Genomic DNA, 13,516 nt, shown 5'->3' on the forward strand with positions numbered 1-13,516 from the left:
TTACTTGGATATACCAAAATTCATTCAGCTATTTTTTTAATTTTTTTACTTATTTATTTGAGATAAAGAGAGGAGATAAAGAAGCAGATAAAGAGAATGAGTATGTCAGGGCCTCTAGTCACTGCAAATGAACTCCAGGCACATGTGCCACCATGTGCATCTGGCTTTATGTGGGTAATGGAGAATTAAACCTGGGTCCTTTGGCTTTGTTGGCAAGTACCTTAACTGCTGAGCCATTTCTCCAGCCCTTCTATTATTTTTTTAAGTTTCTGTGGGAGCTGGATCTGGTGGCACATGCCTTTAATCCCAGTACTTGGAAGGCAGAGGTAGCAGGATTGCCATAAATTCCAGGACACCATGAGATTACACAGTGAATTCCAGGTCAGCCTGGACTATAGCAAGACCTACCTCAAAAAAAAAAAAAAAAAAAAAGGTGTCTGTAGAGTTGGAGAGATTGCTTAGTGGTTAAGGTGCTTGCCTATGAAGCCTAAGGACCCAAGTCAATTCCCCAGGACCCACATCAGCCAAATGCACAAGAGGGTGCATGTGTCTGGAGTTCGTTTGGAGTGGCTGGAGTCCTTGGCATACCCATTCTCTCTCTCTGCTTCTTTCTCTCTCTCTCTCTCAAATAAATAAAATATACTTTTTAAAAAGGAAAAAAAAAGCCAGGCGTGGTGGCGCACGCCTTTAATCCCAGCACTCGGGAGGCAGAGGTAGGAGGATTGCCATAAGTTCGAGGCCACCCTGAGACTCCATAGTGAATTCCAGGTCAGCCTGGGCTAGAGTGAGACCCTAACTCGAAAAACCAAAAAAAAAGAAGAAAAGGGCTGGAGAGATGACTTAGCAGTTATGGTGCTTGCCTGCAGAGCCAAAGGACCCACAAGGTAGTACAAGTGTCCAGAGTTCCTTTGCAGTAGCTGAAGGTCCTAGTGAACCCACTCTCTTTTCCTATCTGACTCTTTCTCTCTCTCTTCAAATAAATAAATACTTGTTTTAAGGATGGGTGTAGTGGTGCATACCTTTAATCCCAGCACTTGGGAGGTAATGGAAGGACTGCCTTGAGTTTGAGGCCACCCTGAGACTACACAGTGAATTCCAGGTCAGCCTGGGCTAGAGTGAGACTCGACCTCTAAAAATCAAAAAGAAAATAAAAAAACAACCACTACTGCTAAGTGAATAAATATTAAATAAATAAGAATATTCAATTCTTGACTTTTTAATATTTTTAAATTTTTATTTATTTACTTGAGAGAGAACGTGGCAAAAATAAAGAGAACAAGAGATTGGGCATGCCAGGGCCTTCAGCCACTGCAAATTCCAGACACATGCATCACCTTGTGCATCTGGCTTATATGGGTCCTGGGGAATAGAACCTGAGTCCTTTGGCTTTGCAGGCAAGTGCCTTAACTGCTAAGCCATCTCTCCAGTGCAAGACTTTTTAATATTTTGAACTTAAACTTCTATCATCTGATGAAACTTGTTCATGGAAGTTTATCGTATTAATCAAATTATGGTGTTTTTGTTTTTTTGGTTTTGGTTTTTTGAGGAAGGGTATTGTTCTAGCCCAGGCTGATCTGGGATTCACTTGCAGTCTCAGGATGGCCTCAAACTCACCATGATCCTATCTCTGCCTCCCAAGTGCTAGGATTAAAGGCATATGCCACCCAGCCTGGCTCAAATTAATGGTTTATACACATATTTCCTTCAAACAGAAACATTAAATGAATGAGTGATACAATAATCATGACCTTAATGTAGCTTAATTAAGCCTGTTTGGAAAGTAGGGCAAGAAGAAGAAAAAAAATTTTTTCAAGGTAGGGTCTCACTCTAGCCCAGGTTGACCTGGAATTCACTATGGAGTCTTAGGTTTTAGGGTGGCCTTGAACTCACAACATTCTACCTCTGACTCCCAAGTGCAGGGACTAAAGGTGTGTGCCACCATTCCCAGCTAAAAATTTATTTAATTCAAAATATACAGAAATTTAATATAGTATAATAGACTTAAATGACAGAAATTATATATTGTCTTATAATGTACATAATAGGATTGACAAATAATATTAGCATGTGAAAATCTTTCTGTGAACTACTCTGATTACAATGAGCTTAAGCTGCAAGGTCTACATTTTTATTAGCAAGCTTCTGGCAAGCTGCTTTCATTTGTATACAGGGTGTAAAATGAGTAGTATTTAAAAATGATTACTATATGGGCTGGAGAGATGGCTTAGCAGTTAAGCGCTTGCCTATGAAGCCTAAGGAACCCGGTTCGAGGCTCAACTCCCCAGGACCCACGTTAGCCAAGATGCACAAGGGGGCACACGTATCTGGAATTCATTTGCAGTGGCTGGAGGCCCTGGAGCGCCCATTCTTTCTCCTCCTCTCTGTGCTTTTCTGTCCCTTTCTATCTCTGTCCATTGCTCTCAAATAAATAAATAAAAATAACAAAAAAAATTTTTTTTAATGATTACTATAGCTGGGCGTGGTGGCGCACGCCTTTAATCTCAGCACTCGGGGAGGCAGAAGTAGGGAGATGGCTGTGAGTTCAAGGCCAGGCCACCCTGAAAATACACATAGTGAATTCCAAGTCAGCCTGAGCTAGAGTAAGACCCTGCCTCAACCCCCCCCCCAAATATTATGATAGTACAAAAACATAGATATATCATCCTATATAATTTATATAATTTATGAAGCTTACCTCTTTGTAGCACTTTTCTACAATTTCATAACTGGCATTACCCCACACTGTTAGGTGTTCTCGTTTATACTGTTTCACCAATTCTGAAACCTGTATGTGAAAATTCAAACTTTTATGCATGTGCCTCTATGTAAATACACATGTATCAGTTTAACAATGAGTTACAATTGACTGCCAGTAGACCGTATGAAATTTTGTAAAAATCTTGCAACTAAATTGAGATTTATTTTTTCATGTTTTGGTTTTTCAAGGTAGGGTCTCACTCTAGCCCAGGCTGACCTGGAATTCACTATGTAGTCTCAGAGTGGCCTTGAACTCAGAGCTTGATGGCACACGCCTTTAATCCCAGCACTTGGAAGGCAGAGGCAGGAGGATCACTCTGAGTTCGAAGCCACCCTGAGACTACATAGTGAATTCCAGGTCAGCCTGGGCTAGAGTGAGACCCTACCTCGAAAAAATAAATAAAAACAAAAAAAATACTAGAATATTATTTAGTAATTTTACAGAACTACAATCAAATTAAATAAGAAATTATATAACTTCCAAAATGATTGGTGCATAAGAGTTTACTTTTATCTATGACAGAGACATATCAACTCACTCTGAAAATAGACTACTGGCAATTTTCCTATAAGAAAGTGACCTTTAGCAGGGCATTATTTTACACAATGCTGATCCCTAGAATATCACATTTCCTTGATCACCATCCATCTTTCACCTAGTCTAGCCTTGTTTCATTTGTGGTATCAAACAATGCTGATCACCAGTCCCCTTGAATACTTTCATTCTGTCATTACTCCAATCTTCCTTAGGTTGTGAAATTGGACACGACACGCCAGGAGGGAAGGGCTGCAGTACCTTCTGAATCAGCACATTGTTGTTGACTTTGATATCGATGTTAATGGGGATGTTTGGAAAGGCCTCAAAAACCTCCTTCAGTAATGGAATTCGGTTATCTTTTCCTTCACACTGGCATGCTGAGAAAGCAAGATTTTTAAATGATAATTTTAATTTTTAAAAGGTAACTTGCTGTTTGAGTAACTAAAAATTATGTGTTCATTATAAGACAATTACAAAATGAGACAAAATCAGGTAAAATTCAACTTAGGTATATTATAGCTACTTGGTAGGTATGTACAATCGTATGTAATTAAGGTATATATTTTTCCCAACGTAGTGTCTGTCTCAGTCTAGCCAGGCTGACCTGGAGCTCACTATGTAGCCCCAGGCTGCCTCAAACTCGCCGCACTCCTACCTCCCAAGCGCTAGGACTAAAGGCACGCAACACGATGCTCTACTTACCTACAGATTATTATTATTATTTTTTTTTAGCTATAATTTGTTTATGGCTTTTTTTTGAGGTAGGGACTTGCTCTAGTCCAGGCTGACCTGGAATTCACTATGTAGTCTCAGGCTGGCCTTGAACTCACCATGATCCTCCTACCTCAGCCTCTCAAATGCTGGGATTAAAGGCAGGTGCCACCATGCCTGACTACCTACAGATTTTTTTTTAATATTATTTTATTTATGTATTTATTTATTTGACAGAGAGGCAGATAGAGAACCCGGGTCCTTCAGTTTTGCAGACATGCCCCTAAACTGCGTAGCCATATCTCCAGCCACTCAGACAGGTTTTCTAGCAGCTGCAAACAAACTGACAGACTGCAAAGGGATTTGTCAGATAAGCTAGCCCATGAGCTTCAACTTCTCCTGGCTCTGCCAAAGTGGCAGATAACAGATACATGTGCCACTTTGCATCTGGCTTTACCTGGATGCTAGGGAATCTAACTCAGGCTGGCAGTGTTTTTTTTTTGTTTTTTTTTTTTGTTTTTTCAGCAAGCTCCTTTAACACTGAGCCTCCTGGCTATCTTTTGCCTGTTTGTTTGAGATTTTAGATTCAATATCCAGTACTGGGGGGAGGGGAGTGACAATCTGTTTTTCTTCTGTGGCGTACAATTAAGGCTCTACAAAGACAAAACATTCTTTTAGTTCCAGCACTCAGGAAGCAGAGGTAGGAGGATCTCCATAAATTCAAATCCACCCTGAGACTATATAGTGAATTACAGGTCAGCCTGAGCTAGAGTGAGACCCTACCTCAAAAAACCAAAATAACAAAAAAGAAACAAAAAAAAAAAAAAAAGTTATTTTAGGAAAAAAGAAAATCTTTCCTTTTTTTTCTTCCTGGTTTCCTATCTCCCTCAAAAATTCATAAAATTTTTTAATATGGAGAAACCTTTGAGGCCATTTAATACTTTCTTCTGTTAGAGATAAGGAAACTGAAGTCTAAAGATACAAATTAATCAAGGTCAAGGTCATGTAACAAGTAAATAAAGTTGACACTAGGTTTCTTTGTTACTGGGCCAGTGTTCAAGTGTATCATACTGTCCCTCCCAGAACCATCTTCTCAGTTGCCTATATTAATAGTAATGCCAGGTAATGACAGATTTTAGACAGCTGTAAAGAGCTGAAAAAATTTCATTATATTGCATTTAATTCATAATTAACTTTAAACTGTACCTTACAGATGAAGTCATTGCATACATAGTACTGTAAACCCTTAGATTAGTCAGAAAATTGTTCAGTTTTTCTTTATTCTGATGTTCAGAATTATTGCTTAGTTATCTTTCAATACTGAATAGACTGTTAAGAGGAAATTTCAAACCTTTTGGGTATGTGTGTATGGTGTCAATGTAATATGTGTGGCATATTCACATGTATATATAGACACACACAACCTTTTGCACATGTGGAGGTTAGAGGAGAATAGGTAGCTTCTATTGCTCATCTTTGTGTTTCTTTGAGATGGAGTCTCTCAACCTGGAGCTACTGTTTTGTTTTGTTTTGTTTTCCTCCCAATTAGCAAGCCCCAGTGATTCTGTAATCTTCTCCCTGTCTCCCCAGACTAGAGTTTAAAATGTGCATGGCCATGCCCTCCATCTTTTTATGTAGGTGCTGAGAAATTGATCTCAGGTGGGCTCAGGCTCTCATGCTTTCAAAAGAAATGCTCTTAGCTGGGCATGGTGGTGCACGCCTTAATCCCAGTACTTGGGAGGCAGAGGTAGGAGGATTGCAGAATTTGAGGCCATCCTAAGACTACATAGTGAATTCCAGATCAACCTGGACTACAGTGAGACCCTACCTCAAAAAACCAAAACACAAAAAATAAATAAATACCAACCAACTATATGCAAACCACTGCAAGGTCTTAGACAAGCAGCCTTTTGTATTTTATTGATTCATATATTTGAATCATTTGGAATGTGAAGCCGAGGCCAGGTGCAGTGTACTTATCTGTAATCCCAGCACTCAGGAAGCTTGGGCAGGAGAACTGAGAGTTTGAGGCCAGCCTGGGTGATATAAGGAGAACCCCTCCCTCTAAGCAAACAAATGAACAACAACAAAAAAAAAAAAAGTGAAGTTGAGTGTGACAGTGAGCTCAGCTATACCTGGAATTCTGTATTTCCCATGCTAGTATACAGTAACTAACAAATTTGGACATGAGACACATTTTGGAGGCGGGGGGGGGGGGTGTTCTCTCAAATGAAAGAAAATTGCTAAACTGCTAGGGAACAGTTGTTTTTTTGTTTTTTTTTTTTTTTGGTTTTTTTTTTTGAGTAATAACAGCTTCATTAAAGAAAAGAAAAAAATCTCAGAGTTAGATATTATCAAGGTTTCAGACTGGTAGACCTGAAAGAAAAAGCTTAGAGGGCTATACTTTTGGAAAGTAATTACTTTTTTTTGTTTGTTTTTTCTTTTCTTTTTTTATTTTTTAGGTTTTCAAGGTAGGGTCTCACTTGAGTCCAGGCTGACCTGGAATTCACTGTCATCTCAGAGTGCACTTGAACTCACCATAATCCTCCTACCTCTGCCTCCCAAGTGCTGAGATTAAAGGCATGCACCTCTATACCTAACCTTCTTTTTTTTCTTTTTAATATTGTATTTTATTTATCTAGAGAGAAAGAGGCAGACAGAGAGAGAGAAAATGAGCATGCTGGGGCCTTTAGCCACTGCAAATGAACTACAGACTCATTCCATCTTGTGCATCTGGCTTACATGGGCCCTGGCAAATTTAACCTGGGTCCTTTAGATTTGCAGGCAAGTGCCTTAATTGCTAAGCCATGACTTCAGCCCTGTTTTTTTTTTGTTTGTTTGTTTGTTTGTTTTTGTTTTTGTTTTTTTTTTTTCCCAAGGCAGGGTCTCACTTAGCTCCAGGCTGGCCTTGAACTCCCAATGTTTCTTCCACCTCAGCCTCCAGAATGCTGGGATTAAAGGCATACATCACCAAGCTCAGCTGGCAAGAAGTTCTCATGATACAGGTTGAGGAGATAACTCAGTGGTTAAAGGAGCTTGCTTGCAAGGCCTGATGACCTGGGCTTGATTCCCCAGTACCCAGTAAAGTCAGATATACAATATGGCACAAGCATGTGAAGTTTGTTTGCATTAGCAAAACACAATGGCGGGCTGGAGAGATGGCTTAGCGGTTAAGTGCTTGCCTGTGAAGCCTAAGGACCCTGGTTCGAGGCTCGGTTCCCCAGGTCCCACGTTAGCCAGATGCACAAGGGGGCGCACATGTCTGGAGTTCGTTTGCAGAAGCTGAAAGCCCTGGCGCGCCCATTCTCTCTCTCTCCCTCTATCTGTCTTTCTCTCTGTGTCTGTCGCTCTCAAATAAATAAATAAATAACTTAAAAAAAAAACACAATGGCATGCCCATAGTCTCTATTTTTCTTTTTCTTGTGCAAATAGATTAATTTAAAAATAAATTACTGGGCTGGAGAGATGGCCTAACGGTTAAGCGCTTGCCTGTGAAGCCTAAGGACCCTGGTTCGAGGCTCAATTCCCCAGGACCCACGTTAGCCAGATGCACAAGGGGGCGCATGCATCTGGAATTCGTTTGCAGTGGCTGGAGGCCCTGGTGCGCCCATTCTCTCTCTCTCTCCCTCTTTGTCACTTTCAAATAAATAAATAAAAATAAACCAAAAATTTTTTTAAAATAAAAAAAAAATAAATTACTATAATTACACATGGGATTCTCAGCATAAATGAATATATTTTAATGTCAATGTTCAATCCATAAATGAGAAACATTACCTTTTTGAAATGGGACGTCCAGTTTGCCAAGGTAAGGTGGAAGCTCCTTCAAAAGATATGATTTTAAAAGTTAGTTCTCAGGCTGGAGAGATGGTTTAGCAGTTAAGCACTTGCCTCTGTAGCCTAAGGACTCCAGTTCAAGGCCTGATTCCCCAGGTCCCACACAGGCCGGATGCACAGGGTGGCACATGCATTTGGAGTTCATTTACAGTGGCTGGAGGCCCAGGCGTGCCCATTCTCTATCTCTGCCTCTTTCTCTGTCACTCTCAAATAAATAAAAATAAATAAAGATTTAAAAAAAGTTAGCTCTCAAAAATTAAGGTATTTTAGTATTCTACATTAAGGCATAAAGCTTTTTAGTTGTTGTTTCTTTTTTCTTTTTCTTTTTTTTTTTTCTTGGCTTTTTTGAGGTACGGTCTCCCTGTAGCCCAGGCTGACTTGGAATTCATGGAATTCACTATGTAATCCCAGGTTGGTCAAGAATTCATGGCAATCCTTCCACCTCTGCCTCCCAAGTGCCAGGATCAAAGGCATATGCCACCATGCCTGGCTTTTTTTTTTTTTTTTTTTTTTTTTCGAGGTAGGGTCTCACTCTGGCCCAGGCTAACCTGGATTAACTCTGTCATCTCAGGGTGGCCTTGAACTCATGGCAATCCTCCTACCTCTGCCTCCCGAGTGCTGGGATTAAAGGCGTGCGCCACCATGCCCGGCATGCCTGTCATTTTTAAAAAATATTTACTTATTTGCAAGAAGAGACAAACTCCAGAAGCATGTGCCACTTTGTACATCTAACTTACATGTGTACTGTGGAATCCAACCTGGGTGGTCAGATCTTACAGGCAAGCTCCTTAACTGCTAAGCTGTGTCTCCAGCCCTGTTGTTTTTTATTAGTTTATTTGTTTGTTTGTTTTTGTTTTTTTTTTTTTGGCAAGCAGAGAGAGATAGAACAGAGACAGACAGAGAGAATGGGCATGCCAGCACCTCCAATCACTGCACAAAGACTCCAGATGCATGTGCCACTTTGTGTATCCGGGTCCACGTGGCTACTGGGAATTGAACTCTGGTTGTTAGGCTCTGCAGGCAAGCATCTTGAAGTGCTGAGACATTTATCCAGCTCCTTGTCTTTTGAGACAGGGTCTCAGGTTAACCTCTAACACACTTTGGTTTCCAGGCTGACCTCAAGCTTTTGAAGTGCTGAGATTACATGTTTGGCTTAATCACTTCACTTTCAGAAGTTATTTATTAAAATAACATCTGGCGGGCTGGAGAGATGGCTTAGTGGTTAAGTGCTTGCCTGTGAAGACTAAGGACCCCGGTTCGAGGCTCAGTTCCCCAGGTCCCACGTTAGCCAGATGCACAAGGGGGCGCACACGTCTGGAGTTCGTTTGCAGAGGCTGGAAGCCCTGGCGCGCCCATTCTCTCTCTCTCCTTCTATCTGTCTTTCTCTCTGTGTCTGTCGCTCTCAAATAAATAAATAAATAAATAAAATAACATCTGGCATTTATCTGCCTCAAAAATCTACAGTCTCAGGCTGGAGAGATGGCTTAGCAGCTAAGGCTTTTTCCTGCAAAACCTAACGACCTGAGTTCAGTTCCCTAGTACCCACACAAAGCCAGATGCACAGTGGTACATGCGTCTGGAGTTTGTTTGCAGTGGTTGGAGGCACTGGCATGTCCATTCTCTTGTGTCTCTTCTATCTGTGCTTGAAAATAAATAAATAAAAATTTTAAAACATTTTAAATCTTACAGTCTCATATTTATTAGACATTGGTTTATACATTTTTACTTACACAATACTTGACTTCAGAGATGTTTACATTGACCCCAGTTGACCTCTTTAGATTTTCATCATGTGACACTACAACTTGTTCATCTTTTGTGATATGGCAATCCAGTTCTAGCATGTCAGTTCCAATTGTTACTGCACTGAAGAAATAAAAGAATAACACTTTGAAACCTAAGTAAACATTTAGATTACGTGTATCAGATGTAATGATTCAGATTCTAAAATCTAAGTATTCCAAAACACTGAAATAGCTCAACAATATAATTTATCAGGATTTATCAATATGAAAATATTCTAAGTGATCTTAGGATAAATTTATTATGTTTTCTCCTTTCCATAAGTAGCTATAGTTAATTCTGACAACCTGGTACAATACAAAGGAAAGAATACTTGATCAGGGCTTGGGAGGTGGTTCAGCAATTAAGGTGCTTGCCTGCAAAGCCTAAGAATGCATGTTTGAATCTCCAGGTCCCACATAGCCATTGCACAGGGACACAAGCGTGCAATGTCGCACATGTGCACAATAGAGTGCATGTGACTGGGGCTTGTTCACAGCAGCTAAAAGGCCCTAGAGCACCTATTCTGTCTCTGTCTCTTCTCTCAAAAAAAAAAAAATAAAAATAAAAAAACAATACTTTCAGCCTGGACCAGAGTGAGACCCTACCTCGAAAAACAAAAACAAAACAAAAAAACAATACTTGACCAGAGCAGATTTGGGTACCAGTTGCTGATACACTGTGCATTGCATTACTATACTTTTAAGCAGGTATATTTGCCTCTTATGGTAAAATTTCCACATCTACGAAATGAAAGTATTAAAAAACAGGACAACAATGGCTGTGGGTTTTTGTTTTTTGGGTTTTGTTTTGTTTTGTTTTGTTTTTTGGTTTTTCAAGGTAGGGTCTCACTCTAGCTCAGGCTGACTTGGAATTCACTTTGTAGTCTCAAGGTGGCCTTGAATTCACAATGATCCTCCTACCTATGCCTCCCTCAAGTGCTGGGATTAAAGGCATGCATAACCACGCCTGGTTTTGGATGGCTGCTTTTGTCATTATCATTATCACCCAGCATACTATTAAGGCAAGGCTGGTGGTACATGCCTAAAATCCCAGCACTTGGGACACACACCTTTAATACTAGCACTTGGGAAGATGAGATAGGAGGAACACAATGAACTCAAGGCCAGCCTGGGCTATAGAGTGAGACCCTGCTGTTTTACACCTGCTGTGGCAGAGGTGATGACCAGCATCTGCTCATCCCAAGTTTTCTCCTGCCATCATTAAACATCCTCTTTAGATTACAAGCCAAAAGAAAAACATTCCTGCCATCAGCTATTTACCAAAAGGTAACAACAACAGAAAATTGGTACCAGAAGAAAGGGGTAGTTGTGAAGAAACACCTCTGTGGCTTTTGGTCTTTTTGGAACTGATTTGCAGGTGCGATATGGAAGGATTTGAAACTCTGGCCTAAGCGATGTCTTACAATGCTGCAAGCAGAGTTTCATGGGCCATTCTGGTCAGGGTTGAAAGACCTAAATGCAGAAAGACGTGTAGACTGACAGTGGGCTTATAAGGGGAAGAGAGCTTTGTCACGACAGGACCAGAGGCAGTTCGTGTAAGACACTGTCTGTGCTCTTCCTGTGTACTGAGATAAAGATGACTGAGTAAAAAATAAAAAGAAAGTTGCATTAATGGATCCCAAAGAAAGGGACATTATAAAACAACATAAAATAATCTAGAATAATCCTCTTAGAACATAGAATAAAAAATTAAATTTGGGGGGCTGGAGAGATGGCTTTCCAGTTAAGGCACTTGCCTGCAAAGCCAAAGGACCTCAGTTCAATTCTCCAGTACCCATGTAAGCTAGATGTACAAGGTAGTGTATGCATGTGGAGTTTGCTTGCAGTGACTGGAAGCCCTGGCATGCCTGTTCTCTCTCTGTGTGTGTCTTTCTGTCTGTCTGTCTCTCTCCCTCTCCTCCCCCCACACTCTGTCTCTTTCTCTCTCAAATAAATAAATAAAATATTAAAAAGAAAATTTAATTTGGAAAATAATTCATGAGCTAACAAGTTTGTCCAAGAATTAGAAATAATAATCCAGGCATGGTGGCATATCCGTTTAATTTCAGCACTCAAGAGGCTGACATAGAAAGGTTACTGAGTTCAAGAAAAGCCTAGATTACAGAGTGAACTTCAGCTGAGCCTGGGCTCAAAAAAACATGCAGAGCTAGGGTGATTGCTCAGTGGGTAAAGTGCTTTCTGTGTAACTCTGACTTAGTTCTGACTTCCAGATCCCACATAAAAAGTTGGGAAGCTGGGCCAGGCATGGGGGAGCATGCCTTTAATTCTAGCACTTGGGAGACAGAGGTAGGAAGACCTCTGTGAATTCAAAGCCCAGCCTGAGACTACATAGTGAATTCCAGGTCAGCTTGAGCCAGAGTACCATCCTACCTCAAAAACAACTTGGGGGCTGGAGAGATTGCTTAACAGTTAAAGCACCTGCCTATAAAGCTAAAGGCCCAAGTTCAATTCCCCAGTATCCATGTAAGCCAGAGATATATAAGGTGACATGCATCTGGAGTTTGTTTTCAGCAGCTGGATGATCTGGTATGCTCGTTTTCTCTCCCTCTTTCTCCTTCTCAAATAAATAAATAAAAAATTTCAAAAAAAAAAAAGTTGGAAGCTGTAAACCGGGCATGGTGGTGCACACCTTTAATCCCAGCACTCGAGAGGCAGAGGTAGGAGGATCGATGTGAATTCAAGGCCACCATGAGAATACAGAGTGAATTCCAGGTCAGCCTAGATTACAGTGAAACCCTACCTCAAAAATCAAAAAACAACAACAAAAAAAAAAAGTTGGAAGCTGTGACCTGCTCGTGTAATCTTGGTGGGCATCATAAAGTGTGAAGGGAGGCAGGCACAGGTGTGTACCACTACACCCAGCCAAAAAAAAAAAAACAACTTTACAAAATAGTACTATAGCCAGGGCATGGTCATGCACACCTTTAATCCCAGCATTTGGGAGGCAGAGGACTGCTGTGCGTTCCAGGCCACCCTAAGAGATTACATGGTGAATTCCAGGTCAGCCTGGTCTAGAGCAATACTCTACCTTGAAAAACCAGGAAAAAAAAAAAAAGATAGCATTTCATACCAATTAGAATAGCTAAAATCAAAAGGATTGATAATATCCACCATGAGATTACATAGTAAATTCCAGGTCAGCCTGGCTAGAGTGAGATCCTACCTCGAAAAACAAACAAAAAAGGATTTATAATATTAAGTGTCAAGAAGAAAGTGTAGCAACTAGGACATTGCTGGTGGCACTCATATGTCAACTGATATTTATTTCTTTGTTTGAGGTGGAGTCTCACTGTAGCCCAGGCTGACCTGACACTTACTCTGTGGTCTCAGTAGATCCTCTTACCTCTGTGCTGGGAATAAAGGTTTGCACCACCATGCCTGACTTTGAGAGAGAGAGAGAGAGATTGAATCTCTCTCCATATATAAATATAAGTATAAATATAAGTATAAATAAATAAATATATATATATATATATATATATATATATATATATATGGTTTGTTTGTTTTTGTTTTTTGAGGTAGGGTCTCACTCTAGTCCAGGCTGACCTGGAATTTACTCCATAGTTTCAGGCTGGCCTCCAACTCACAGAGGTCCTCCTACCTGTGCCTCCCTCCCAAGTGCTGGGATTAAAGGAGTGCACCACCACGCCTGGCTCTCTTTTTTATATTTTTGTAGTCATTTTTTATTAATTAATTAATTAATGTTTTAAAGATTTTTTATTTATTTATTTGAGAGAAAGAAAGAGGGAGAGAGAATGAGTGCACCAAAGCCTTTAGCCACTGTAAATGAACTCCAAACGCATATGCCACCACGTGCATCTGGTTTACATGAGACCTAGAGAATCAAACCTGGGTCCTTAGGCTT

The 13,516-nt window shown here is 40.4% G+C and overlaps 1 protein-coding gene across 1 annotated transcript in view; it reads right to left on the bottom strand.

The window, feature by feature from the left end:
* Gdpd1 (glycerophosphodiester phosphodiesterase domain containing 1) overlaps positions 1 to 13,516 on the bottom strand; it is a 46,507-nt gene that overhangs the window by 8,549 nt on the left and 24,442 nt on the right. The window contains exons 3-6 of the mRNA XM_045159058.1: positions 9,574 to 9,709; positions 7,784 to 7,829; positions 3,554 to 3,672; positions 2,696 to 2,785 (exon numbers count right to left, since the gene is read on the bottom strand). Coding sequence (XP_045014993.1) covers positions 2,696 to 2,785; positions 3,554 to 3,672; positions 7,784 to 7,829; positions 9,574 to 9,709 — 391 coding nt within the window. The remainder of the gene's footprint in view (positions 1 to 2,695; positions 2,786 to 3,553; positions 3,673 to 7,783; positions 7,830 to 9,573; positions 9,710 to 13,516) is intronic.

The sequence above is a fragment of the Jaculus jaculus genome, chromosome 9, assembly GCF_020740685.1.
Source record: "Jaculus jaculus isolate mJacJac1 chromosome 9, mJacJac1.mat.Y.cur, whole genome shotgun sequence".
Lineage (NCBI taxonomy): Eukaryota > Metazoa > Chordata > Mammalia > Rodentia > Dipodidae > Jaculus > Jaculus jaculus.